General features: G+C 34.5%; 1 protein-coding gene across 3 annotated transcripts in view; it reads right to left on the reverse strand.

Moving 5' to 3' along the window:
• Window positions 1-26,342, reverse strand: part of Smarca1 (SNF2 related chromatin remodeling ATPase 1) — an 83,011-nt gene that overhangs the window by 34,474 nt on the left and 22,195 nt on the right. For all 3 annotated transcript variants that reach the window (XM_077106302.1, XM_077106300.1, XM_077106301.1), the window contains 7 exons: window positions 25,206-25,315; window positions 23,523-23,749; window positions 22,377-22,498; window positions 18,232-18,384; window positions 17,025-17,157; window positions 16,085-16,233; window positions 6,335-6,454 (listed from right to left, as the gene is read on the reverse strand). In XM_077106302.1, the coding sequence (XP_076962417.1) occupies window positions 6,335-6,454; window positions 16,085-16,233; window positions 17,025-17,157; window positions 18,232-18,384; window positions 22,377-22,498; window positions 23,523-23,749; window positions 25,206-25,315 (1,014 nt within the window). The remainder of the gene's footprint in view (window positions 1-6,334; window positions 6,455-16,084; window positions 16,234-17,024; window positions 17,158-18,231; window positions 18,385-22,376; window positions 22,499-23,522; window positions 23,750-25,205; window positions 25,316-26,342) is intronic.

Raw genomic sequence — 26,342 nt, forward strand, 5'->3', positions numbered from 1 at the left:
TAGCCTAGTGACTTTACATAAAATACACCAGTATTGGCTCCATCCTGATCTTATCTAAGGGTTGATTTCCAACCTTGGTATCATGTTTTAAGAGTGGAAGATAAACTGGCTGGGTGGTGCAAATCTGTAATCCCAGCAGCTTGGGAGGCTGAGGCAGGAGGATCACAAGTTCAAAGCCAGCCTCAGCAACTTAGAGAGGCCCTAAGCAACTCAGTGAGACCCTGTATGTAAATTAAATTTTTTAAAAATAGGGTTGGGAATATGGCTTGGTGGTGGAGTGCCCCTGAGTTTAATCCCCAGTACCCCCACCAAAAGAGTGGATGATAAACTGACTAGAATGAATAGAGATCTACTCTTCTGGAGAAGTAAAGACTAGAAAGTCAGGCATAATGATGACATTCAATACATATCTAAAAGTCTATGCAAAGAAAAGAACATAGTTCTTTTTTGATTCATAAGATTAAAACCAATGAGGCAACTTTACAAGGAAGTAGATCACTACTCAATATAATTTAATAACCATGATTAAATACCTACTGTGTTGCCCCAAAGTCACTATCAAGGATACAAAGATGAATAAAATAATCTCTTTCATCATCTCAATTGAAACAGCAAAAAAAGTAAAAGGAACTATCCAAAGAGGGTTAAAATTCCTAATACTACAGTGTTCAGAGTTGGATATCTATCCTAGATGTTATATAAGTAGAAGTTCTTAGTTACAAGAAAATTAGAGTAAATGAACTTTAAGGTCTCTTCTAATTCTAAAGGGATATGAGATATGGATATTAAAATTTCAGTAAAATGAGAAATATCCACAGCTGGGACTTGGGTGTAGCTCAGTGGTAGAGCATATGCCTAGCATGTGTGAGGCCCTGGATTTGATCCCCAATACCAAATACTTTAAAAAAAAACAAATACCCCAAGTACTAAATGAATTTTGCTTTTGATCCCAGATTGTGAAATGATTCTAATAAAAAATACTTTATAAATAACCAATACTTTATCTGTCTCAATTGAAGTAAAAATAAATTAGAAACAGTTTAAACTAACTTCCTAAAATTAATGTATTTAGCCATTTAACCAATACTTGTTTGAAGGTCTTTGGTATTCAAATTTGAAATAAGTCTTAAAGACTAATTCCTGAACTTTCTGTTTTTTGGCAAGGGGGTGGGTGTTACCAGGGATTGAACTCAGGGCCACTCAACCACTGAGCCACATTCCCAGCTCTATTTTGTACTTTATTTAGACACAGGGTCTCATTGAGTTGCTTAGTGCCTCACTTTTGCTGAGGCTGACTTTGAACTTGAGGTCTTCCTGCCTCAGCCTCCAAGCTGCTGGGATTACAGGTGTGCACAACCACACCCTGAACTTTCAAAAAAAGAATAAATCTTGCTGTTAGTTTTAGATATGTTAATACTAACTTGTTAAGTTAATTTCTTAAGGATTAATGTCAACCATCACTACTTTATTTACTAAATGTGGTAATAAATTAATGAAACTCGTTTAATTAATCATGTACGAAAGTCTACCTCAACATACAATTTCCACAATTTACAAATATTATTCCTTCAGATTCTCAATTTTCTTCAAAGGATAATTTGAACAAAATCTAAGAGCTTATCTAGATAATAAGAATGTACAGAGATAAAATATAATCTCAGTTTCAGAATATTCAATTTTTTTATTTTGGAGATTATTATTATTGTCAAGTATTCAATTATAAAAATACAAATCATCATCATTATTAAAAAGTTTTGTGTACCTGTACATCATTATTTTGCTAGAATTAGAAACACAGGAAAAATTCTCTTAACCAATTTTCCTCTAAAAATGTGGATAGGACTAGGTATGTTGCTCAGTGGTAGACTGTGCGCTTAGTATGCAGGAAGCCCTGGGTTCAGTCTGTAGCACTACAAAAACTGTAGATAAGAAACTCCAATAAGGGGCTGGGACTGTGACTTAGTGGTAGAGCATTTGCGTAGCATGCGTGAGGCACTGGGTTTGATTCCTGGCACCACATACAATAAACAAATAAAATAAAGGTATTGTGTCCATCTACAACTACAAAAATATTTTTTTAAAAAAGAAGCTCCAAAGAGTGCTAGGGTTGTGGCTCATTGGCAGAATGCTTGCCTAGCACATGTGAGAAACTGGGTTCGATCCTCAGCACCACATAAAAAATAAATAAATAAAGATATTTTATCCATCTGTAACTAAAAAATATTTTAAAAAGAAGAAGCTCCAATGATATTTAAACTATTAATATTTTTCCACTTTATAAAGCATTCTTAGTACCAATAAGCCCCCAGGAATAATTGTAAAATTAATAAAATTCTTATCACATAATTGGATCTAAAAAGCATATTAGGAAGGCAATTTTCACCCTGTGCAGACAGGCTATCACCTCCATCTCAGCAGGATAGAACATAAGCAGTCTGAGTTAAGATTAGAGATAACAGACAAATACAAAAACAAAAAACTTATCAGAAGCAAATGACAACAACAAAGCATTATCAATATACTAGCTGCCATGCAAACTAAAATGGTTCACACATCATATTTTTCATTTTAAAATTAAAATGAATTTTCCATTTTAATAAAAGTCATAGAGATCAGCTCAAAAATGTAACAGCTTTATGGCCCAATTTGAGAAATAAAATAAATAATGGTAGAATTGGATCATAACTTAAAAAAATAAACATCCATAAGTCCATTTAGGTGTGGTGGCACATGTCTATTATCCCAGCAACTCAGAAGGCCAAGGCAGAAGGATTGCAAGTTTGAGGCCAGCCTCAGCAATTTACTGAGATTCTGTCTGAAAATAAAAACTAAAAATGCCTGGGGATGTGGTTTGATGGTAAAGTGCCTTGAGGTTCAATATCCAGTAGAAAAAAAATCTATTAGTCCATACTGATAAATAAATAAATGCATAAATGAATGGGAAAAAGGGATAGTTGCTCCCTATAGAAAAATTCCAATTGCCCAAAATATAGATAGAACAAGGGAAATTTAAAAAATGCCATTTGGCAAGCACCATAATAATAACTGTTGCAGGCAGACTCCAACAACAGATGCTAAGATCAGCGGGTAAACATTTCAGAACATCTCCCACAAGATATTTATCAATTACAAATGGAAATACTCAGGCCATATATGATATTGGTATATTTTAGACTAAACATGCACAATCGCAACTAAGTCAAGAGGGCTAACATCACCAATAATAAAATATACCAACATCATATATTCCCTGAGTACACAGTATCCCTTCAGTGGTATTCTTGCCAAAAAAAAAAAAAATGCATAATCTCAGTCAAATCATGAGAAAATGTCAGACAAACCCAAAATGAAAGACAAACTACAAAATAACTAATAGTCTTCAAAACTGTCAAAGACGAGCAAAAACTGATGAACTGTCACAGACAAGAAAGACAGAGAGCAACAAAATTGCAATGTGGCCCAAGAGAATGAGAAACAAGCCACAGACTTGGAGAAAACATTTACAAAAGACATATCTGATTAAAGGCCCATTCTCCAAAACATACAAAAAACTCTTAAACTTCAAAATTAAGAAAAGAGGCTGGGCATGGTGGCAAGTGCCTGTAATACTAGCAGCTCAGGAAGCTGAGGCAAAGCCAGCCTCAGCAATGGGAGGTGCTAAGCAACTCAGTGAGACCCTGTCTCTAAAAAAAATACAAAACAGGGCTGGGGATGTGGCTCAGTGGTTGAGTGCTCCTGAGTGCAATCCCTGGTAACCACCTCCTAACAATTAAGTAAAGAACCCAACTAAACACCAGGCAAAAGAAAAAATTGAAAATGGGCAAAGACCTGAACCAAAGAAGATATACAGATGGTAATTAAGTATTTGAAAATATATTAAAATATGTCATTAAGGAATTACAAATTTAAAAAAAAAATAAGAAATTTCTACACACGTTATAATGGTGAAAATCCAATACACTGACAATACCACATGCTGGCAAAGACACTAACAGGAACACTTACTCACTGCTGGTGGGAATGCAAAATAGTATAGCCACTTTTGGAAGACAGTTTGGCAGTTTCTTACAAAACTAAGCCTACTCTTACAATAAGATCCAGCAACCATTTTCCTTGGTATTTACCCAAAGGAATTGAAAACTTATGTCCACAAAATATGTGCACACTGATATTTATAGAAGCTTTATTCATAACTTCCAGAACTTGGAACTAACCCAGGTATTCTTCAGTAAGTAAATGGATAAATAAATAAACAGTGTTACATCCAGACAATATTTCTCAGTACTAAAAAGAAATGAGCTATCAAGTCATGGAAAAACATGGAAGAAACCAAAATGCATATTACTAAGTGGAGGAAGCCAATCTGAAAAGGCTACATATAACTATATGATATTCTGGAAAAGAGAAAACTATGGAGACAGTAAAAAGATCAGTGTTTGTGGGGCGGGGGTGAGAATAAGGAAAGGTGAATGGGCAGAGCACACAGGATTGTTAGGTTAGTGAAAGGACTCTATTTTACAATGGTAGATATATGTCTATGCATTTATCAAAACCCATACAGTATGTCACACCAGTAGACATCCCTTATTTAAATGATGGACTCTGGGTAATAATGATGTATTAATCTATGTTCATAACTATAACACATGTACCACCTCTAGTGAGGATGTTGATAGAGGGTAGGAGGTCTGTATATGTGGGGAGGACAACGGGTATATAGGAACTCTCTGTAATTTCCACTCCATTTTGCTGTGAACCTAAAACTGCTTTTAAAAATAAAGTCTATTTTTTTTTTTGAAAAATGCAATGTGGGATCCTAGACTAGATCCTCTAAAGCAGGAAAAGGACAAAAGGGGAAAACCTGGGGTTCATTTCCCAGATTCAATAATTAAAACTAACACATAAATTTGTTACCATTCCAGAAAGCTAAAAGAATATATGTGAACTCCATTTTTTCTTACAACCATTGTGTAAGTCTAAAATCATTTCAAATAAAAAAGCTTTAAAATTACTGCCTTAATTTCAGTTTAAACAAACAAAATGAACAAACCCTACTTCTTCAGCAGGCCCTTCATGTACATGCTGTATGCTACAAGGCATTATTTTTCAAAATAGACCACAAACAACAAATTCCTTCAGACATTTAATTAACAAAATATCAGTAATATTATTCCTCATATAGTTAATACTAAATTCCAGGCATTATTCTAATTGCTTTATGAATACTAATTTATTTCATCATCATGATCATTTTATGATGTAACTACTATAACCTGCACTTCACAGATGAGAAATCTGAGTATCCAAAGTGATTCATTTAGTGAAAGATGACATTTCAGTCCAAATTGGGAGTTCAACCACAATCTTATATTGCTTCTCAATAATAAAAGTAGTAGTACAGGTTCAGCACACTAATCTGAAAATGTGATATCCAAAATGTTATAAAATTCAAAACTTTTAAAAATTTTTGGAGTAAGGCTGGGGCTATAGCTCAGTTGTACATTGATGTATTGTTTGTATCTTTTTTAACCTATAGGTTCCCCTCAACTTCTCTATTTTTCTTTGCTAATGTATTTTGTGAAGAAATCGCATTGTTGCCTTTTAAGTGACTCACACTATGGATTTTGTTGATTCTGTGTCCATGGTGCTGTTCAACATATTCATGGTTATTTTAGTCCATTTTGTGTTGCTATCATAAAATACCTGAGGCTGGATGCTTTATAAAGAAAAAAAGATTTATTTGGCTCATATGTTTGGAAGTCCAGATATAAAAAATTATCAATACATTACTTGTGAAAATATGTGAATTCTCTACCTTTTTTAAAGTCAGAGCACCTGACTCGCACATGCGAGGCACTGGTTTCGATCCTCAGCACCACATAAGAATAAATAAATAAAGATATTGTGTCCACCTACAACTAAAAATTTTTTAAATAAACTTTAAAAAAGAATTTTTGGAGTATTTCAGATTCAGGGTGCTCAACCTGTAAAGTTTAGGCAAATTTTCTAAAATTTGAAAAACTCCAAAATCTGAAACATCTCTAATCCCAAACATTTCAGAAAAAGGATACAATATGCAGTGGCTATAACAAATATGATGATGATGATGATGATAATGATGATGATGATGATGATGAAGAAGAAGAAGGAGGAGGAGGAGAAGGAGGAGGAGGAGGACCTAACCAAATATATGAAAGGTATCCCCTGCCTGAAATTTCTTCATCTACATCAACTTTATATCAGAGTATTTTACTGAATAGTGATCATGTTATTTTATCATCATTATGAGAAGAAATGCTGATTTGAGGATCTAATGATTAAGAATAAAAGTTACCTTCTGTTTTTCTCTATAGTCTTCTCCTTCAAACTTGTACAAACTTTGCTCAATATCCATTCTAAAATTTCTTAAAGAAGATTCTCCCATTTTCTGCAAACGTTCATTCATCTCTGCAGTCTAAAATTGAATACATTGAAATGAAAAAATTATCAATATATTACTTGTGAAAATATATTAATTCTCTACCTTTTTTAAAGTCAGATTTTGACTTGAAATATCCAGTTTGTTAATTTACAAGTTAAGAATGTTCATAACCCACTTGAAAGAAAAAAAAAAAAAAAGAATGCAATGCTAAATAAAACTTGAGTATGAATTTGACTTGTTCTGGACTGGGAGTATAGCTCAGTGGTACAGCACTTACCTAGCATGTGGGAGGCCCTGAATTCCATACCTAGCACCACAAATAATTATAATAATGATTATTATTACTTAACTAATCCCAAGTATCTTTAATATTTAAACTGTGCTTCCCAAGTATTCTTACTTAGGTTTTTTTTTTTTTAGTTGTAGATGGACAGAATACCATTTATTTATTTATTTGTTTGTTTGTTTATTTATTTATTTTTATGTGGTGCTGAGGTTCTAACCCAGGGCTTCACACATGCCAGGCAAGTGGTCTGCCTCTGAGCTACAACCTCAGCCCCTAGGCTTTCTTTAAGATACTTTATCACCAAAGATGTAGAAGCTACTTTATAATTTCTATTATATATATATATATATATATATATATATATATATATATATATATATATATATAAATTTTTGGCAGTACTGGGGATTGAAGTCATGGCCTCATGCATGCTAGGTAAGCAATCTACCACTGAGCTATATTTATAAACCCTTTTTAAAGTCCCATTTTGAAGCAGGGACTAAGTTGTCCAGGTTGGCCTCAAACTTTGATCTTCTTGCTTCAGACTTGCAAGTAACTGGTATTACAGGTGTGTGTCTACTGTATAATTTTAACGAGATAAATAGTTAATGGTAAAATAAGGGCAAAGTTGAACTAAAGCAACACATTTTGCATACTGATACAAAACATACTAACACAAAACTTTTCAAAAAGTTGGAAATGACTCCAAAACCAAAAATCTTCTGAAAAACTAATTAGACCAATTTATAGAATACATAGTTGCTAAGGTTTGGATACAGTTTTTTTCCCCAAAGGTTCATGTGATGAAAGTCTAATCCCCTGTGTAATAGTAGTGAAGTGGTAGGACCTTTAAGAGATAGTGCCTAAGTCTTTAAGGGAATTAATGTATATCTTTCAGGAGTGAATTAAGTCTTAAAGAAGTATACTGCTGCTCTTACAGGGACTAGAATAAGTACTAAGAGAGTGGGTTGTTCAGCTTCTTCTGCCTGCTCTCTTGTTTTCTTTCTTGCCATGTGACTTCTCTTCTCTCGAACGTGTTACTACCATGTGTTGCTAGCTGCCTCCACAGACCAGCACCAGTACTACACCCTGACTTCCAAACATCTGAGCCAAATAAATCTTGTTTTCTTTATAAAACATCCAGCCTTAGGTATTTTATAATAGCAACACAAAATGGACTAAAATAACCATGAATATGTTGAACAGAACCATGAACAGAGAATCAACAAAATCCATAGTGTGAGTCACTTAAAAGGCAACAATGCAATTTCTTCAGAAAACACATTAGCAAAGAAAAATAGAGAAGTTGAGGGGAACCTATAGGTTAAAAAAGATACAGACAATACATCAATCAATGGCAATGTATAGGGGCTGGGGATATGGCTCAAGCAGTAGCGTGCTCGCCTGGCATGCGTGCGGCCCAGGTTCGATCCTCAGCACCACATACAAACAAAGATGTTGTGTCTGCCAAAAACTAAAACATAAATATTAAATTCTCTCTCTCTCTTTAAAAAAAATGGCAATGTATACTCCTTATTTACACTGATATTTTTAAAGAAAACTTTTTTAAAGTAAAACTATTATTAAACAATTAGAAAATTGGCCAGTTAAAAACTATTTTGGAACTCCAAGATGGCAGAGTAGAGGAGAAACAGTTACTGGCGTGACTCTGAGTGAGTGGTCGGACATTTTCCCTCACAGGGGCTCTCATTGACGAATTTAAGCTTCATGCAGCATGTGACAGGATTTTGAACAGCCGTTTGTTGCAAGCCCATCCGCCCAGCCCAGGATGAGGGGAAACCAGGGTCACTCTTTGCCACGGAAGCTGGCCCACAGGTCCGCCGCCACAGACAGGCAGAGTATGAGCTCTGCAGAGTTCTGGCAGCGGGGAGACACAGCATTACTGATCCTTCAGGGCTGTAGCAGGTCAGACTGCGACCCAAGTCACCACAGGGCACTGGACCTAGGACCGAATTCTGGACATAGCTTGGAAACAGAACAGCCCAGCTTCCTCCACCTCACTGGACACCCTGGCATGGAAACGAGCGGTCGCCATCTTGGAAAATCTACCTCATCAACTTTTGGCGGGTGCAGCTGACAGCGCAATGAGCATCTGAACAGATGTGTGATTCCCAGCCCCCCCTCTACCCAGCTTTGGTAACTCAAAACGGTTTTCGCCAGCTCTCGGTAGGCATGGCTATCAGAGCCAAGTGCAACTGAGAAGGTGCCTGATCTCCAACTCCCCCTCCCCCAGCTGTGATAACCCAAAACCTTCCTTGCCAGCTTTCGGTGGGTGTGGCTATCAGAGGGAATGCGATAGAACAGGTTGCTGGTTTTCAGCTCCCCCTCTCCACAGCTGTGATGACTTGGTGACTACCCAACACAGAGATAGCGCTCAGTTGATCAGGAGCATGGAGCGGCCAGGGTGCCGCATGCCCAGAGTGAACCCAGGGCTGCATCTGGGGCCTGATGGGCAGGAGAGGTGACGGGGATAGAGATGGGGAGCAACCCAGAGACCGGGATTGGAGAGGCACCCGGCAGGGGAGGGATAGCTGCCTCACATGGATTGCTTCCCCCACCCTGAGGGCAGAGACTCAGCCTGGAATGCACAACGCCACCTACTGGAAGAGAAGAAAACAGAATTCTAGGAGTGCATTTTTTTCTTCTTTTTCCTTCTTTCCTTTTTTCTTTTTGTCTTTTTCTTCCCTTTTCCTCTCCCTTTTCATTCCTTTCTCCGTATCTCTTCCCCCCTTTTTTCTCCTTCTTTTTACTTTTCTTCCTCCTTCTCTTGCTCTCTCAACCTCCCAAGTGATACTATTTCTACTACATGTAATTTACTAAATGCAAATAGGTTTTTGTTTCTGTGCTTCTTATTGTCCTCCCATGTACTTAACTACCCTAAAATACCTCCTGTCTATTCTCCTGCTAATAACCCCCTTCATTAGAGTTCTCCTCCAAAGTAGCTCAGATAGATTAACCCCATACCCTCACATCTTTCCCCCTTAACATAAAGTCCTACACCCAACCCTTAGTTCTCTATATGCCACCAGAAACCGTATGCCTTTTATGAAGCTAATGAATATATTTAAATTATAATTGAATCCAAAATCTCTAAACAGAAAGACTAACTATAAATATATTAATAATAAAAACTAACTAATAGATGACTTATAGTTGATATTGGGAACTGTATACATTGTCTCCGATCACAAAGGAGAGATCTCAGAACTATATAAGAACAATGCAAATCTATAGGGGGAAAGCAATAACACAACAGTCACACAGAGCTGGAAAGAAACATGAGCAATATGAAAAGACAAGGAAAGAAAGGACCACAAACAATGAAGGACAATTCAACATTAGAGGAAATAACAGCTAAAGCAGAAAGAATGTCAGATAAAGATTTCAGGATATACATGATTCAGATGATCTTGAGTCTCAAGGAAGACCTAAGACAGCAAATGCAGACAATGAAAGATCACTTTGAAAATGAATTACATAAACAAATCCAAGAAGCAAAAGAAAAACTCTACAGGAAAATAGAGGTTATAAAAAAAAAAAAAAAAAAACCCAGAAATCCTGGAAATGAAGGAAATAATAAACCAAATTAAAAACTCAAATGAAAGTATCACCAGCAAAGTAGAACAATTAGAAGACAGAATATCAGACAACGAAGACAAAGTACACCATCTCAAAAAGAGTGTAGACAGCTCAGAGAGACTGATAAGAAACCACAAGCAGAACATCCCAGAAATTTGAAATAGCATAAAGAGACCAAATTTAAGAGTTATTGGGATAGAGGAAGGTATAGAGGTCCAAACCAAAGGAATGAGCAATTTGTTCAATGAAATAATTTTAGAAAACTTTCCAGACATGAAGAATGAAACCAAAATTCAAATCCTAGAAGTTTACAGGACGCCAAATGTGCAAAATCATAAGAGATCCGCACCAAGACACATTATAATGAAAATGCCCAACATACAGAACAAGGAGAGAATTTTAAAAGCCACAAGAGAAAGGAAGCAGACTACATTTAGGGGTAAAACAATTAGGTTAATGGCTGATCTTTCAACACAGACTCTGAAAGCTAGAAGAGGCTGGAACAACATATTTCAAATGCTGAAAGATAATGGGTTCCAACCAAGAATCTTGTATCCAGCAAAATTAAGCTTCAGGTTTGAAGATGAAATAAAAACCTTCCACGATTAACAAAAATTAAAAGAATTTGCAGCTAGAAAACCATCGCTTCAAAACATCCTTGGCAAAACATTACATGAAGAGGAAATGAAAAATAACAATGAAAATCAACAGTGGGAGGAAAAACTAATCAAAGAGGAAAAACAAATCAAGTTCAATAACAGAAATAAACAAATATGGCTGGAAATAAAAACCATATCTCAATAGTAACCCTAAATGTTAATAGTTTAAACTCACCAATCAAAAGGCATAGGCTAGTAGACTGGATTTAAAAAAAAGAACCAACAATATGCTGCCTACAGGAGACTCATCTGATAGGAAAGACATACACAAACTGAAGATAAAAGGTTGGGAAAAATCATACCACTCACATGGACCTCAGAAGCAAGCAGGGGTGTCCATACTGTATCAAATAAAATAGATTTCAAGCCAAAGTTAATCAAAAGGGATAAAGAAGGACACTATATACCGCTCAAGGGAACCATTCACCAATAGGACATAACAATCATTAATATATATGCCCCAAACAATGGTGCAACTATGTTCATCAAACAAACTCTTCTCAAGTTCAAGAGTCAAATAGACCACAACACAATAATTATGGGAGACTTCAACATACCTCTCTCACCACTGGACAGATCCTCCAAATAAAAGTTGAATAAAGAAACTATAAAACTCAATAACACAATTAAAAACTTAGACTTAATTCACATATATAGAATATATCAACCAACATCAAGTGGATATACTTTCTTCTCAGCAGCACATATATCCTTCTCAAAAATAGACCATATATTATGCCACAGAGCAACTCTTAGCAAATACAAAGGAGTACAGATACTACCATGCATTTTATCCAATCATAATGGAATGAAATTGGAAATCAATTATAAAATAAGGAAGAAAAATTCCTACATCATATGGAGAATGAACAATATACTACTGAATGAACAATGGGTTACAAAAGACATCAAGGAGGAAATTAAAATATTCTTAGAGGTAAATGAAAACACAGACACAACATATTAAAATCTCTGGGACACTATGAAAGCAATACTAAGAGGAAAATTCATTGCATGGAGTTCATTTCTTAAAAAAAGAAAAAAAACAACAAATAAATGATCTCACACTTCATCTCAAAACCCTAGAAAAAGAAGAGTAAAACAACAGCAAATGTAGTAGAAGGCAAGAAATAATTAAAATCAGAGCTGAAATCAATGAAATTGAAACAAAAGAAACCATTGAAAAAATTGACAAAACTATAAGTTGGTTCTTTGAAAAAATAAATAATATCGACAGACCCTTAGCCATGCTAATAAAGAGAAGATAGAGAACTCAAATTACTAGCATACATGATGAAGAAGGCAATATCACAACAGACACTTCAGAAATACAGAAGATAATTAGAAATTATTTTGAAACTTTATACTCTAATAAAACAGAAGATAGTGAAAACATCGATAAATTCCTAAAGTCAAATAGACCACAACACAATAATCATGCCTGATTTTAACACAGCTGCCCAGATTGAGTCAGGAAGGTATACACAACTTAAACAGACCAATATCAAGTGAGGAAATAGAAGAAGCCATCAAAAGATTACCAACCAAGAAAAGCCCAGGACCTGATGGATATACAGCCAAGTTTTACAAGACCTTTAAAGAAGAACTAATACCAATACTCTTCATCTATTTCAGGAAGTAGAAAAAGAGGGAGTACTTCCAAATTCAATCTACGAGGCCAATATCACCCTGATTCCAAAACTGGACAAAGACACCTCAAAGAAAGAAAACTTCAGACCAATATCTCTAATGAATATAGAAGCAAAAATCCTCAATAAAATTCTGGCAAACCGAATACAAAAACATATCAAAAAGATCATGCACCATGATCAAGTGGGATTCATCCCCGGGATGCAAGGTTAGTTTAACATATGGAAATCAATAAATGTAATTCATCACATCAATAGACTTAAAGATAAGAACTATATGATCATCTCGATAGATGTAGAAAAAGCATTCGACAAAATACAGCACCCCTTTATGTTCAAAACACTAGAAAAACTAGGGATAACAGGAACTTTCTTCAACATTGTAAAAGCTATCGACGCTAAGCCTCAGGCCACCATCATTCTAAAAAGAGAAAAATTGAAGGCATTCCCTCTAAAATCTGGAACAAGACAGGGATCCCCTCTCTCACCACTTCTATTCAACATAATTCTTGAAACACTGGCCAGAGCAATTAGACAGAGAAGAGAAATTAAAGGAATTACTATAGGAAAAGAAGAACTTAAATTAGCTCTATTTGCTGATGATATGATTCTATACCTAATAGACCCAAAAAAAAACTCCACCAGGAAACTTCTAGAATTAGTAAAGGAATTAGGCAAAGTGGCAGGATACAAAATCAACACCCATAAATCAAAGGCATTCCTGTATATCAGTGACAAATCTTCTAAAATGGAAATGAGGACAACCACCCCATTCACAATATCCTCAAAAAAAAAAAAAAATACTTGGGAATCAACCTAATAAAAGAGGTGAAAGACCTATACAATGGAAACTACAGAACCCTAAAGAGAGAAATAGAAGAAGACCTTAGAAGATAGAAAGATTTACCTTGCTCATGGATAGGCAGAATTAATATTATTAAAATAGCCATTACCAAAAGCACTATACAGGTTCAATGCAATTCCGATCAAAATCCCAATGATATTCCTCATAGAAATAGAAAAAGCAATTATGAAACTGATCTGGAAAAATAAGAGGTCCAGAATAGCTAAAGCAATTCTAAGAAGGAAGAGTGAAACAGGTGGTATAGCAATACTAGACCTTAAACTATACTACAGAGCAATAGTAATAGTAACAAAAACAGCATGGTACCGACGCCAAAATAGACATGTAGACCAATGGTACAGAATAGAGGACACAGAGACTAACTCACAAAATTACAAATACCTTACATTACACAAAAGTGCTAAAAACATGCAATGGAGAAAGGATAGCATCTTCAACAAATAGTGCTGGGAAAACTGGAAATCCATATGCAACAAATGAAATTGAATATATCTCACCATGCACAAAAGTTAACTCAAAATGGATCAAGGATCTAGGAATTAAACCAGAGACTCTGCATCTAATAGAAGAAAAAGTAGGCCCTAATCTCCATCACATGGGGTTAGGCCCCAATTTCCTTAATAAGACGCCTATAGCACAAGAATTAAAACCAAGATTCAACAAATGGGATGGATTCAAACTGGAAAGTTTTTTCTCAGCAAGAGAAATAATCTGTGAGGTGAACAGGGAGCCTACATCCTGGGAGCAAATTTTTACCCCTCACAAATCAGATAGAGCTCTAATCTCTAGGGTATATAAAGAGCTCAAGAAGATAAGCACCCAAAAAACAAAAAATCTAATCAATAAATGGGCCAAGGACCTGAACAGACACTTCTCAGAAGAGAATATACAATCAATCAACAAATACATGAAAAAATCCTCATCATCTCTAGCAGTCAGAGAAATGCAAATCAAAACTACTCTGAGATACCATCTCACTCCAATAAGAATGGCAGCCATTATGAAGACAAACAACAAGTGCTGGAGAGGATGCGGGAAAAAGGTACATTCATACATTGCTGGTGGGACTGCAAATTGGTGCAGCCAATTTGGAAAGCAGTATGGAGATTCCTTGGAAAGCTGGGAATGGAACCACCATTTGACCCAGCTATTCCTCTTCTCAGACTATACCCAAAGGACCTAAAAACAGCATACTACAGGGATACAGCCACATCAATGTTTATAGCAGCACAATTCACAATAGCTAAACTGTGGAGCCAACCTAGATGCCCTTCAATGGATGAATGGATAAAAAAAATGTGACATTTATACACAATGGAATATTACTCAGCACTAAAAAATAATAAGATCATGGCATTTGCAGGGAAATGGATGGCATTAGTGCAGGTTATGCTAAGTGAAGTTAGCCAATCCCGAAAAAAACAAATGTCAAATGTCTTCTTTGATATAATAGGGTGACTCAAAATGGGGTAGGGAGGAAGAGCATGGGAAGAAGATTACCCCTAGATAAGGAAGAGGGGTGGGAGGGAAAGGGAGCGAGAAGGGGAATTGCATGGATGGTGGAAGGAGACCCTCATCGTTATACAAAATACATGTATGAAGATGTGTATTTGGTGTCAACTTATCTTGAATACAGAGATATGATAAATTGTGGTATAAAGGTGTATTAAGAATTGCAATGCAAAAAATAATCATAAGAGAGCTCATGTAAAAAAATAAGTAAATAAAAATTTTAAAAATAAAAATAAAAAAATGAAAGAAAATTTACTATTTAATAGATAACTGATGTTAATAAAGAATTATTGAGGGTTTTAAGGTAGGAAAATTACATACTAAAGTTTCTAAAGAGACCCTATGTTTTAGAAATACATTGTAAAATATTTATAACTGAAACGATATATCTGAGATTTACTTCAAAATAATCCAGGAAAAAAGAAAATGAATTGGAAATATGAATAGGGCAGGACTGGTTGACAGATGTTATAAATGAGTAATGAACACATGGGAACCTATTATACTATTCTGTCTACTTTGGCTTACACTTAAAGTTACTCATAATTTTTTAAAACACACATTAGGGGCTCGGATTGTGGCTCAGCAGTGGAGCACTAGATTAGCACATGCAAGGCCCTGGGTTCAATCCTCAGCACCACATAAAATAAATAAAATAAAGATAAAAAATTAAAAAATAAAAACACACATTAAACACAAAATTGTGATACTCTGAAAATAATTTGTGATATTTTAACAAATAATGCTATACTATCTCACTCATAGTTTTCAAAAAAGATTTTCAATTAACATAATGTATCAGATTAATTAATTGCAAAAACTGAGTCCTTATACATGTTACTAAACACAAAATATACTTGGTTTTCAGTAAGCACTATTTTCCATAGGTCACTTAATTTTACATTGTGGAATATAGTCTTTTTCAGCAAAATATTATAAAAGCCTAATCTGTCCCTGGAAATAAATCTACAAGTTCTTAAAGAGTACATGAGTTATTTTAAACACATAGTTCAGTACAATGCAAATACAGTGTGAGAAATACATTGGTTTTAAAGCAATCCATTATAGATATGAGATGCTATCTTAACTAACCTTCTTTTCCCCTCTTTCCAGAATAGTTGTAATGTCTTCCTCTGTTAGTTCACTTTCTTTAGAAGCAAAAACATGAGTGGCTCCATGACGTATCATTTGTAACATTTCCTCTTTTGCAAGCTTATTAGATTGTTGGTCAATGAGTCTTCCTAATAAAAAAATTAAAATTAAATTCTATCAGTTATATTTCAAAGAAAGCACTGTATAATAGTTAAAATCAACTGAGTGCAGTGGTGCACACATGTAATCCCAGGGGCTATGGAGGTAGAGGAAGGAGGATCACAAGTTCAATACCAGCCTCAGCAACTCAGTGAGACCCTAAGCAACTTCCTGAGACTTTGTCTCTAAATAAAATATAAAAAAAAGGAATGAGGATATGGCTTAGTGGCTAAGCACACCTGGGTTCAATCCCTAGTTCAAAACAAAATAGTTAAAATCAGTCACTATTATGTAAACAATATATTAAGCAGCAGCTTTATAAAAAAAAACAACATGAGTTTTAAAGGTGTTTGTTTAATGAATAACCTATAAGTTTTTCTTCTACCATACTTTCTATTTCACTATGAATTTCCTTCTGTAAAGTTCATTTAAAACCCAGAAGGACAGAAACATTTTTTATATCCAAACTTTGTTTTGAAAGGAAACGTATCCTCTAATACACTTTTTAAAACCTTTAGAAACTAGACATTTTATCTGCTAAATAATATCCAGTACTTTAAAAGGTATGCTATTGGCACTCTATTAATCATAAACTAGTAATATTTAACTAATCCTTATGTCAAATGCAAGGGTTTCAATTAGGAAGATTTCAATTAGCATTTTTAATTGATTTTTTTCTTTAAGTTTTCAAATTTTGGTTAACCTTTATTACTAGTGATCTCTTTTGAAGGAAACTGTGTTTTAGCAAAAATCACCTAATTAAGTTTATTCATATAAATACCTTGTTGTATAACAATTGAATCAAGTCGCAGTTTTATCTCAGCTCTCTCTACAATTCTTTCTTCAACAGTGTTGTCAGTGATGAGACGGAACACACGTACTGGCTTCTTCTGACCAATTCGATGTGCTCGATCCTAATAAAAAGATTCCTACTATAAGACATTAGACACTCTAGATAACATTTAGAGTATAAGTACTAAAAGACCTGCTATACTCTTAACAATTTTAAGGAAATGAAGGGCTATCACCATTAGGTTTTTTAGTACAGAAATGCTGTAACTTACTGGAGCCTAATCCATTTTAGTTATAGCAAACATGTAGGCTGATACCATGCTAAAGTAGTGATGATCCTGACTCAGCATAATGATTTAAATATCCCAAAGGTTAAGTATTTTTTTAATTTTCTATTATAAAAGGAAGGACTTCTAAGCAAAAACCACTTTGCATCGCTTCCAAATAGAAGCATTATCCCATGACTTTCAAAAAACAAGCATCACTCTCCAAAAAGAAGCATTAGCCCATTATTCCATTTCTTCTTGGGATTTTGCATGTATATTTTAGCAATTTTGCATCTTTTAACTTCTGAAATTATGGTCTTTTATCTTTAAATGTGTATCATATTGAGAGAAGTTGTAGCTCTAGTTCAATAAATGAAACTAAAATATCAAAAGGGTTTCCTTTAATGTCATGATGAAAGGTCAGAAAAATAGGTTCCTAAAAACAGTTGTAAAATAGTTTTTGAATGGTGTCCTTAAGCAGTGCATGTTTTTCTGGAATATATTCCTTTCATTCCTTTTTACCTTCTCTCTCCAATTGTCTTATTTTGAAAGTTAAAATCCAACCTCCCAATACTAATAAAAGACTGTCGTTTTTGTCTCTTGATAAAAGACAAAATTGACAAATACTGTAGTTGAAACTTCAGTGTATTTATTTTCATTTATTTTTTTCAATTAGCACAGTAACTTTATTTCCTAGCATAATCTAACTCCTACAAAACTTCCCCCAAATCATTACCCTTTAATGATAAATAACATATTTGTCCTATATAAATACTAATACTATTCTGAGCTATAATAAATTCCCGATTTGGGGCTAGGGATATAGCTCAGTAGTAGAATGCATTCCTAGCATGCACAGGACCTGGAATCAATCCCCAATACCACCAAAAAACTAAAAATAAATTCATGACCTCATTAAAAAATACTAACCATAGCTTGTAGATCAACCTGTGGATTCCAGTCTGAATCATAGAGAATAACCACGTCAGCACTTGCCAAGTTAATTCCAAGACCTCCAGCCCTGGTACTCAGCATAAAGATGAATTTGCTACTATTAGTAGCATTAAAGGCCTCTATTGCTTCCTTTTTTGAAGAACAAAGGAACAGAAAAAGAAAAAAATCAAATTATAATACCAGAGTCTTGAGAAACAAACATTTTAAAATGGATACAGAAATTTTATATACTTTATAATAATCTCTATGAATATACTTAATAATATTCTTCCATTTTCATTTAAGCATGTTTCTAAATACTGTACTTTGTGAATGGCTATAGAAAATGTATAACATAAATGAATTCCCTAATTTCTAAAAGCGTATACCAATAGAGACAAACTTAGAATGATGACATAGATAAATTTAAGCTAGTAATAATTTATTTACATTCTAAAACAATAGTGAATGTCATAATTGACTAAAAGCTAAAATATATTTGGGGGCAAAAATATCAACAGAAATATCAACTTCATTCCCATTAGCACATGAAGGATTGATAAAAGTGTAGCTTAGAAATCAACCAAGAAAGTTTAGAAATAGAATGAGAGCAATAAATAAAGGGCAAGGCAAGAAGATTTCTCTCAGTATGATAACAAGGAATAAATAGGTAAATAATGAGGAAAATCAGGCAAATCCAGGGACAGTAAAAATCTTAGAAGTTAACAGCATGTTAGTATCCTCTACATAAACATCTCATACAAATTGGAAATACATCAAGATTCCAATAGAAAAATAAGCCTAAAACGAACAAATGATTCAAAGAATAAAAATGGATAAAAGTATAAGAATATGTTTAATCTCACTAGTCGCCAAATAAATGCAAACTAATAAAATACCATTTTTGAAGCTTAAAAATGATAATATTCAATGTTGATAAGTGGGCCGGGAGACAGGCACTCTCATACATTGCTGCTTCGAGTGAAAATTAGTACCTCTGGAAAGCAATTTGACATTGTGCATCAAGACCCTTAAAAATGTTCATACCCACTAACTCAACAATTCCACTTCTAGGAATTTATCCTAATAAAATAGAGATTTGATCTAAGTTTTAAGTATAAGGACTTTCACTACAGCAGTACTTACAATAGCAGTACTTTCAATAAATTGAAAATGACCTAAATAATAAACAATAAGGGGTTACATTATTTATAGTACATGCAGACGATGAAATAGCATCTTTAACTGGCTTTTATAATAGTTTTACTGACAAAGACAAGTATAATATAATATGGAGTAAAAAGACTCAGGGTAGTGAACTTTATGTATAATATGTATAGTATGATATCAATTACTTATATGTACCATATACTCATAAAAAGGGTGGCCAGAAATACTTCATTTTCCAAACTTCCTTCAGCATTCATATATTATGTGTATAATCACAAAATGTAGAAAGGTATTTTTTTAAGGAATGGGCTGTTGTGGTCAAAGTTGTAGGCAGAGAAAGTGATTCCTGCTTCCACAGTCAGCAGAGAAGGTAAAAGGGGCAGTATAAAAAGCAGCATGGTGTAGTGAGAAGTACCTTAATGAAGAGCAAAGAGCAAAAACCTGAGTGTGAATCACAACTCTACCATTTATTACATCTGTGATTCTGGGCAAGTATTTAACCTCTCAGACATAGTTTCACATGGAGAAAATTATCCCAATACTTCACCTGGGCTGCTGAGAGAATTCAATTGGAACTTTAAGTTGCCTAGCTTATAGTAGTTGCTTGACAAATGTTAGTTTCTTTCCCTATAAAAGTGAGGAGGACAATTAAGTTGGAGGATGACCAGAGGCTTAGCTACTGGAATTCAACTATAATAATGGAGAAAGGGAAAATCTGAGAATTACTGAGAAAATGTACTTCTTCTCAGTTGGCAAACAATCAGAGTAAGGAGTCCAAAGGGGTCTTCCCTTTATTAGGACAAAAGATGAAATGATGGTGAGGCAACAACACAATGGGAAAGGAGGACATTTCCAATAATAAAGAGTATCTCTGACTTTGCTATATTTAAATTTAAAAAAAAATAAATTCAATACACATAATTCAGTCTCTAAAGGGAGAACATTATTTCAATTTAAAAAAAAACTAAATTGGGACAGGAATAGGTAATGAATAGAGAGATTGGTCAGGAGTACAAATTGGCTACTTGAAGTCAGAAAGTACCTACTATTCTGCCTTGGTATCCTCTTCATTATTGCAAGAAGGATCATCTTGAATGGCACTAGAGGGGCTATGCTTAATGTAGGTTTGTAGAAACTGGTTGTCAGGAATAAATTAGGAAAGGTCCCGTAGGCTTCAAGTTATCACCTCAGGGAATTAAAAACTATAGGGCAAGGAATAATATAAGATTTGAAATGACCCCAAGTGTAAATGTTAACCCAATTGTTTCTGTACAGTAGGTAGCAGAAAACCCTTAATGTGAAAATGGTGTGTGTGTGTGCTGCTGTGAACACTGTTCTATGCTCAAGACTGACTTCAATAAGGAGACCCGCAGAGACAGAGTGCTAGTGCTGCTATGGAAGGAGAGAGATGCAGGTGAGAGTTCTTGTAGCCTGAAAAGGAGTCCTGAAACTGAGATATAGAAAGACCTGTGTTCAATTTCATAGCATGCAGCATATACTACAATATGCAGTTTAAAACTGTGTGTGGGCTGGGGATGTGGTTCAGCAGTAGAGTACTTGCCCAGCAATTCAAGGCCCAGCTTCAATCAAGCACCACAAAAAAAGTTACTCAAATTTACGTTTGAACCTATTATATCAACTGATTCTCACAACAATATTGTCAAATAAAAAGCCTAAGTGTTAATTTTATCCTTACGCTATAATTAAAGATACAGAGGCTAAGAGAATTACATGGCTTACCCACACTGCAAACTGGTGGTGTTGATACTAAAATTCAGATGTTCTCAAACTAAGTTCAGTGAATTTTCCCCTATAACACAAAACCAAGATCAAGGGCCTAGGGTTGTGGCTCAGTGATAGAGCACTTGCGTAGTATGCGTGAGGCACTGGGTTCAATCCCTCGTACCACATAAAATAAAAACAAATAAAATAAAGTTATTGTGTCCATTTACAACTAAAAATAAAAATAAAAAACAGCATCAAACCCAGAACATAAGTATAGTCTTAAAACAGAAGCCAAAGGAAAAAAAAAAACCCTGAAGGATTACAGGAAATAAAAGATAAAATTATCAAAACCTACCCCCAAAAAAGTGCTTCAAAGGATGTAAAATTCATTGAACCCATGAAATCTGTGAGGGATAATCTAAAAACCTATAAGAATTTCCAAATTTGAGAAAGATACTGGGTGCTAGATAGACTTACTAAGCAACTTAACCCTACACACAAACCTTTTAGTGTCCCAACATTCAAAATTCATGATACACAACTATACCTATGCTGTCATATTTCATTTTTACAAAAGCTCTATAAAGCCAAGTTTATTCCCTTTCAGATGACTACATTCCATGAGTTTTAAGGTTGCTCACAAACCAGTAAAATATCAACTGTTAAACTCATAAATGACAAAGTTCTCCTTTAGTAGATCAAGAGAAGAAAATGACAAAGAATCAGAGGTCAGAGAGTAAGCTGACAAACAATAATCAAAAGAATCATAGAACACGCACGGTGGCATGCACCTATAATCCCAGCAGCTTGGGAGGCTGAGACAGGAGAATTTTGAGTTCAAAGTCAGCCTCAGCAAAAGCGAGGCACTAAGCAACTCAGCGAGACCCTGTCTCTAAATAAATACAAAATAGGGCTGGGGATGTGAGTCAGTGGTCAAGTGCCCCTGAGTTGAATCTCTGGTACCCTATTCCCCGCAAGAAAAAGGGTCACAGGTAGCAGGAGTTAAAGGAGATAAGGATGAAATGGTGTAGTGTCCTTTAGCTAAGTGTGTCTTTGAAGACCTTAGAAAGAATAATTTTTTAGAGTTGATAGAAAAGACACCAAGTTGAAAGCCAGAGAGATGGTAATGAGAAATTCAATGCACCTTAGTTAAAGAAAAGGCAAAAGTTCAAAACTACCTAATGATGAAAAACACTGCATAATTGAACTCTGGTTTTTGAAATCTTGTTTTATTTTCTCTTCCTCACCTCTCTTTCTTCATGTGGAGTTTGTCCATCCAGTCGACAATACTCATAACTACGCCACATACAATAATCCTCCAAAATGTCCAGCAAGCGAGTCATCTGACTGAAAATGAGAACCCTTGAACCTGAAACATTTTGTTGAAAAAAAAGTTACACAACAGGTGTAAAAACTAACTTGAAAGTTACAAAAATAAAATTAACTATTATATGGGCTGGGGTTGTGGCTCAGTGGTAGAGCGCTTGCCTAGCATGCGTAACACACTGGGTTCGATCCTCAGAACCACATAAAAATAAACAAATAAAATAAAGACATTCTGTCTATCTACAACTACAAAATTTTTTTAATTAACTACTATGTACAATATAAACATACAGCACATAAATACTCCACTAAATACATACCATCAAGGGATGCTACACAGAATTAGGCATTTGTTGAGTTAGGCATTTTTAATGTCTTCAAACATGCTCTACACATTAAAATAACTTAAAGCCCACCTTTACTTTGTCCTGATGATAAGCAATGGATCCACATGATCTCTCACAGGACAACCGCAATAGTCTCCCAACTAGTCTCCTGGTTCTGGTCTTTCATCCTCAGTAGATCCCCCACACTGCTTCCAAGGTTGTCTAACATTTCACTTGCCACAGCCAAATCTTCTATGACCCTCCCTCTGCCTTTAAAATAAAAAAGACTAAACTCCTAAAGGTCTTCCATAATGTGGTACCATTCATCTTCCCAGATTTCACCAGCTGCTGCTCAATGCCAAATACCATAAGCTCTCCCACTTTCCTTCTTTCACATCTGATTCACTGCCCTAGAGAACTCTTCCCCTCCTTTTACTAATAGCTCACTCCTATACTTTCTCCAGCACTCACATCAAACATCATCTCTGTAAAGACTTTCCAACTCCCAGTTCCTCAACATATTATAGCACTCATCACAACAAATTGCTCCTCCTCACTACACTATGAGCTTCTCCATGGCAGAAACTATTATTCATCTCTGAACACTGAGTCTATAGGACAATTCCTGACAAATACTAAGTACTCAATAATGTTCTGAGTGAATAAATATGGAAAATTTTATTCATATACAAATAATTAATATGAATTTATTCCAAAGTAATATAAAAATTCATTAGTCACCCTGTTCTTTGAGTTTGGCCAACAGTTTATCCAGAACAACCATTTTGCCACTGTTGCTGACAATATGCTCATCAGTGGTATAAGGTGGACCAGGCTCAGCACCATCAAACAAATATGGATGATTACAACACTTCCGAAGTTGCATCAGAATGTTTAAGAGTCGCATCTTGTCCATTTTGCCAGCAGAGTTTAAAACATCAATATCTTTCATCAGGATTTTTGTATACCTAAAATTTTAAACTATAATTAATCATCCATTATTAGAACGGTTAATGTCATAAAGAAATGTTCCTTTGGCAATCAGATTCAGTTTTTGTTTATAGAAAACAACAAGATTTAATTTGAGGCTGGGAGTGTAGTTCAATGATAGAACACATACCTACCATATACAAGGCCCTGAGTCCAAGCCCCAGAACCGAAAAAAAAAAAAAAAAAAAGATTTGATTTGAGACTAAATATCAGCAATACCAAGATTTGAACATTTTAACCCATGTTTGTTACAGACCTATATTATCCTTCTCCTGTTTTACTCATTATTACCAACAACTTCCCTCAGGTGACAATTACTCAGAGAATTATATCTGATGGTTACTCAATAACTACAATATTGGCTGAAAACTGGCATCCAACTTTTACTTGAGTTAAAAAAAAAACATGTTTGCACTAAAAATTTTATAATCTCAATTTCTTATACCTGTCTTTAAAGGTCTTTTGTTGCTGTTGTTCTGTTCCTGGAAATATTTTGCATTATCTTTTCTAGAACTTCACTTAGGAAAAAAGAAACCTATGTATATACCTGACCAGTATTTAATAATAGCAAACTTGTACTAAGTGCCAGGTATTATGTCAAGGGTGTTGAGTGAATGATCTTACTAAATCTTCATAACTCTAAGGTATCTACTGATGTCATGCCCATTTACAGATGGAAATTCAGGCAGGTAAGAGAAGTTAAATAACTTACTCAGGGCCACAGCAAGGGACAAAGCAAAATTCAATCTTAGGTCTGAGTTCAAAGAATCTCTCTTCATACTGGCTTGTATAGTAGATATATAATTATATATTTTATATATGCTCTAGTTTTTAAATAAGCAACATTTACTTCTTTTAGCAAAACTATTATTAACATGTTCTATTTATAATTCCTTATGACTCCCTGTCAATTTCTGTTTGCTTGTATTTATCAAACCATTCAAGCTTCTCTTTTTTGTAATAAATCATTGTTTTAATCATCATCTTCATCTTTATCCAAAATCATTGTTTTAATCATCATTTCCATCATTATTATAGTTATTACTATTTTCACTGATGATGGAAAGCAAAGGAAACCAACAAATCTACCTATAACAATACCCCCTTCAATCCTAACATCATCTTCATAAGCTAAGTATTAATATCTCCATTTTACAGAAAGATCACTTAGGTTATTTAACTTACCCAAGCTAAACAGCTATGAAGCAGAAACAAATGGGACTCAAACCCAGATTTATAGACTACAAAACCACTACTCTTTCCAAGGGTTAAATCAAATATTTATCTGTCTTCTATTAAAGTATATGAACTACAAAACTTACCATTTAAATACAAAATGTAATTTTGAACTAAAGGCATAATTAAATAACTACAAAGATAATTTTTAGTAAATTTTATACACAAATAAATGATAATGGAAATAAAAGAGCTCACCATTCTCGTTGCATCTTACTCAGTCCCAAGTAAATCTTGATTTCCTTTTTAGGAGGCAGACTCTTTTCTACATCAGTTTTTATACGACGTAACAAAAATGGTTTTAAAACCTAAAACATGATAGATTTCATTAAAAAAATGTATTAAGTGTTAAATATTAAAACTATGCACCTTATTAACAACACTCTAATGTGTAATTTACTTCCCATTTTATAATATTATAAACACTACCAACCAAATAATAGCCAAGTAGAAAATCAGAATAGAGGTTATAGCTCAGTGGAAGAGGGAGTAGATAGCATTCATGAGGCCCTGAGTTCAATTCCCAGCATCATCCAGAAATAAGGAACCTAAATTAGATGGTCATAATTGATGGCAAAAAAAATTAAAAATTAAGACAATAAGACTACTGACTATTGAATAAGCACTGAAGAACTTGTTTAAAAAAAAAAAAAAACCTGCTGTGATATGATAAGATTTTTTAACCTGAGAGGAAATCTGGGATCAAGAGTTCTAATCAAAGATTCTCCAAAAATGAAATCAAAATGCTGGTCAGTTCAAAGTATTTAAACAAATAAAAGCAGAAAAAAATGGTTCAATGTTAAGGAAGTCTGGATGAAAAGAGAAAAAAGTGTACACATGGAAGACAGATACTATCAAAAGAAAATAACAATGTTCCAAACCGCAGAATATCTACCTACAATGTGCTAGACATGGAGCCATGAACTTTCTATATAGTATTTAATCCTTAAAATAAATCTCTAGGTAAATGTGATTATTTCAATTTTCATAAGTTCATAGAAGCCATTTGCTAATTAGTGGAAGCAGAATTCAAAGCCAAACTAAGCTAACTTTAAGATCAATTCAGTTCCTGATTAGCTGTAACAAATCTGTTCAAGTTCTTTAATTTTCCCAACTCTGTTTCCTCATTCATCCAAAAAATATTTATGGTTAGCATAAAGTTAAGTATTTTACAAAGGGGATACTGATACCTATCTCCAAGGCTGCTGTGGAAATTTGTGATAATACATGTGTAGAGATTTATCATGGTAGACATTCAATAAACTATAGCTGTTTTTATTTAGAGATCTATGGGGAATAAGGAAAAGAGTAAAAATAAGACTTCTGGTTTCAAGC

Source organism: Callospermophilus lateralis, chromosome X, assembly GCF_048772815.1.
Source record: "Callospermophilus lateralis isolate mCalLat2 chromosome X, mCalLat2.hap1, whole genome shotgun sequence".
Classification (NCBI taxonomy): domain Eukaryota; kingdom Metazoa; phylum Chordata; class Mammalia; order Rodentia; family Sciuridae; genus Callospermophilus; species Callospermophilus lateralis.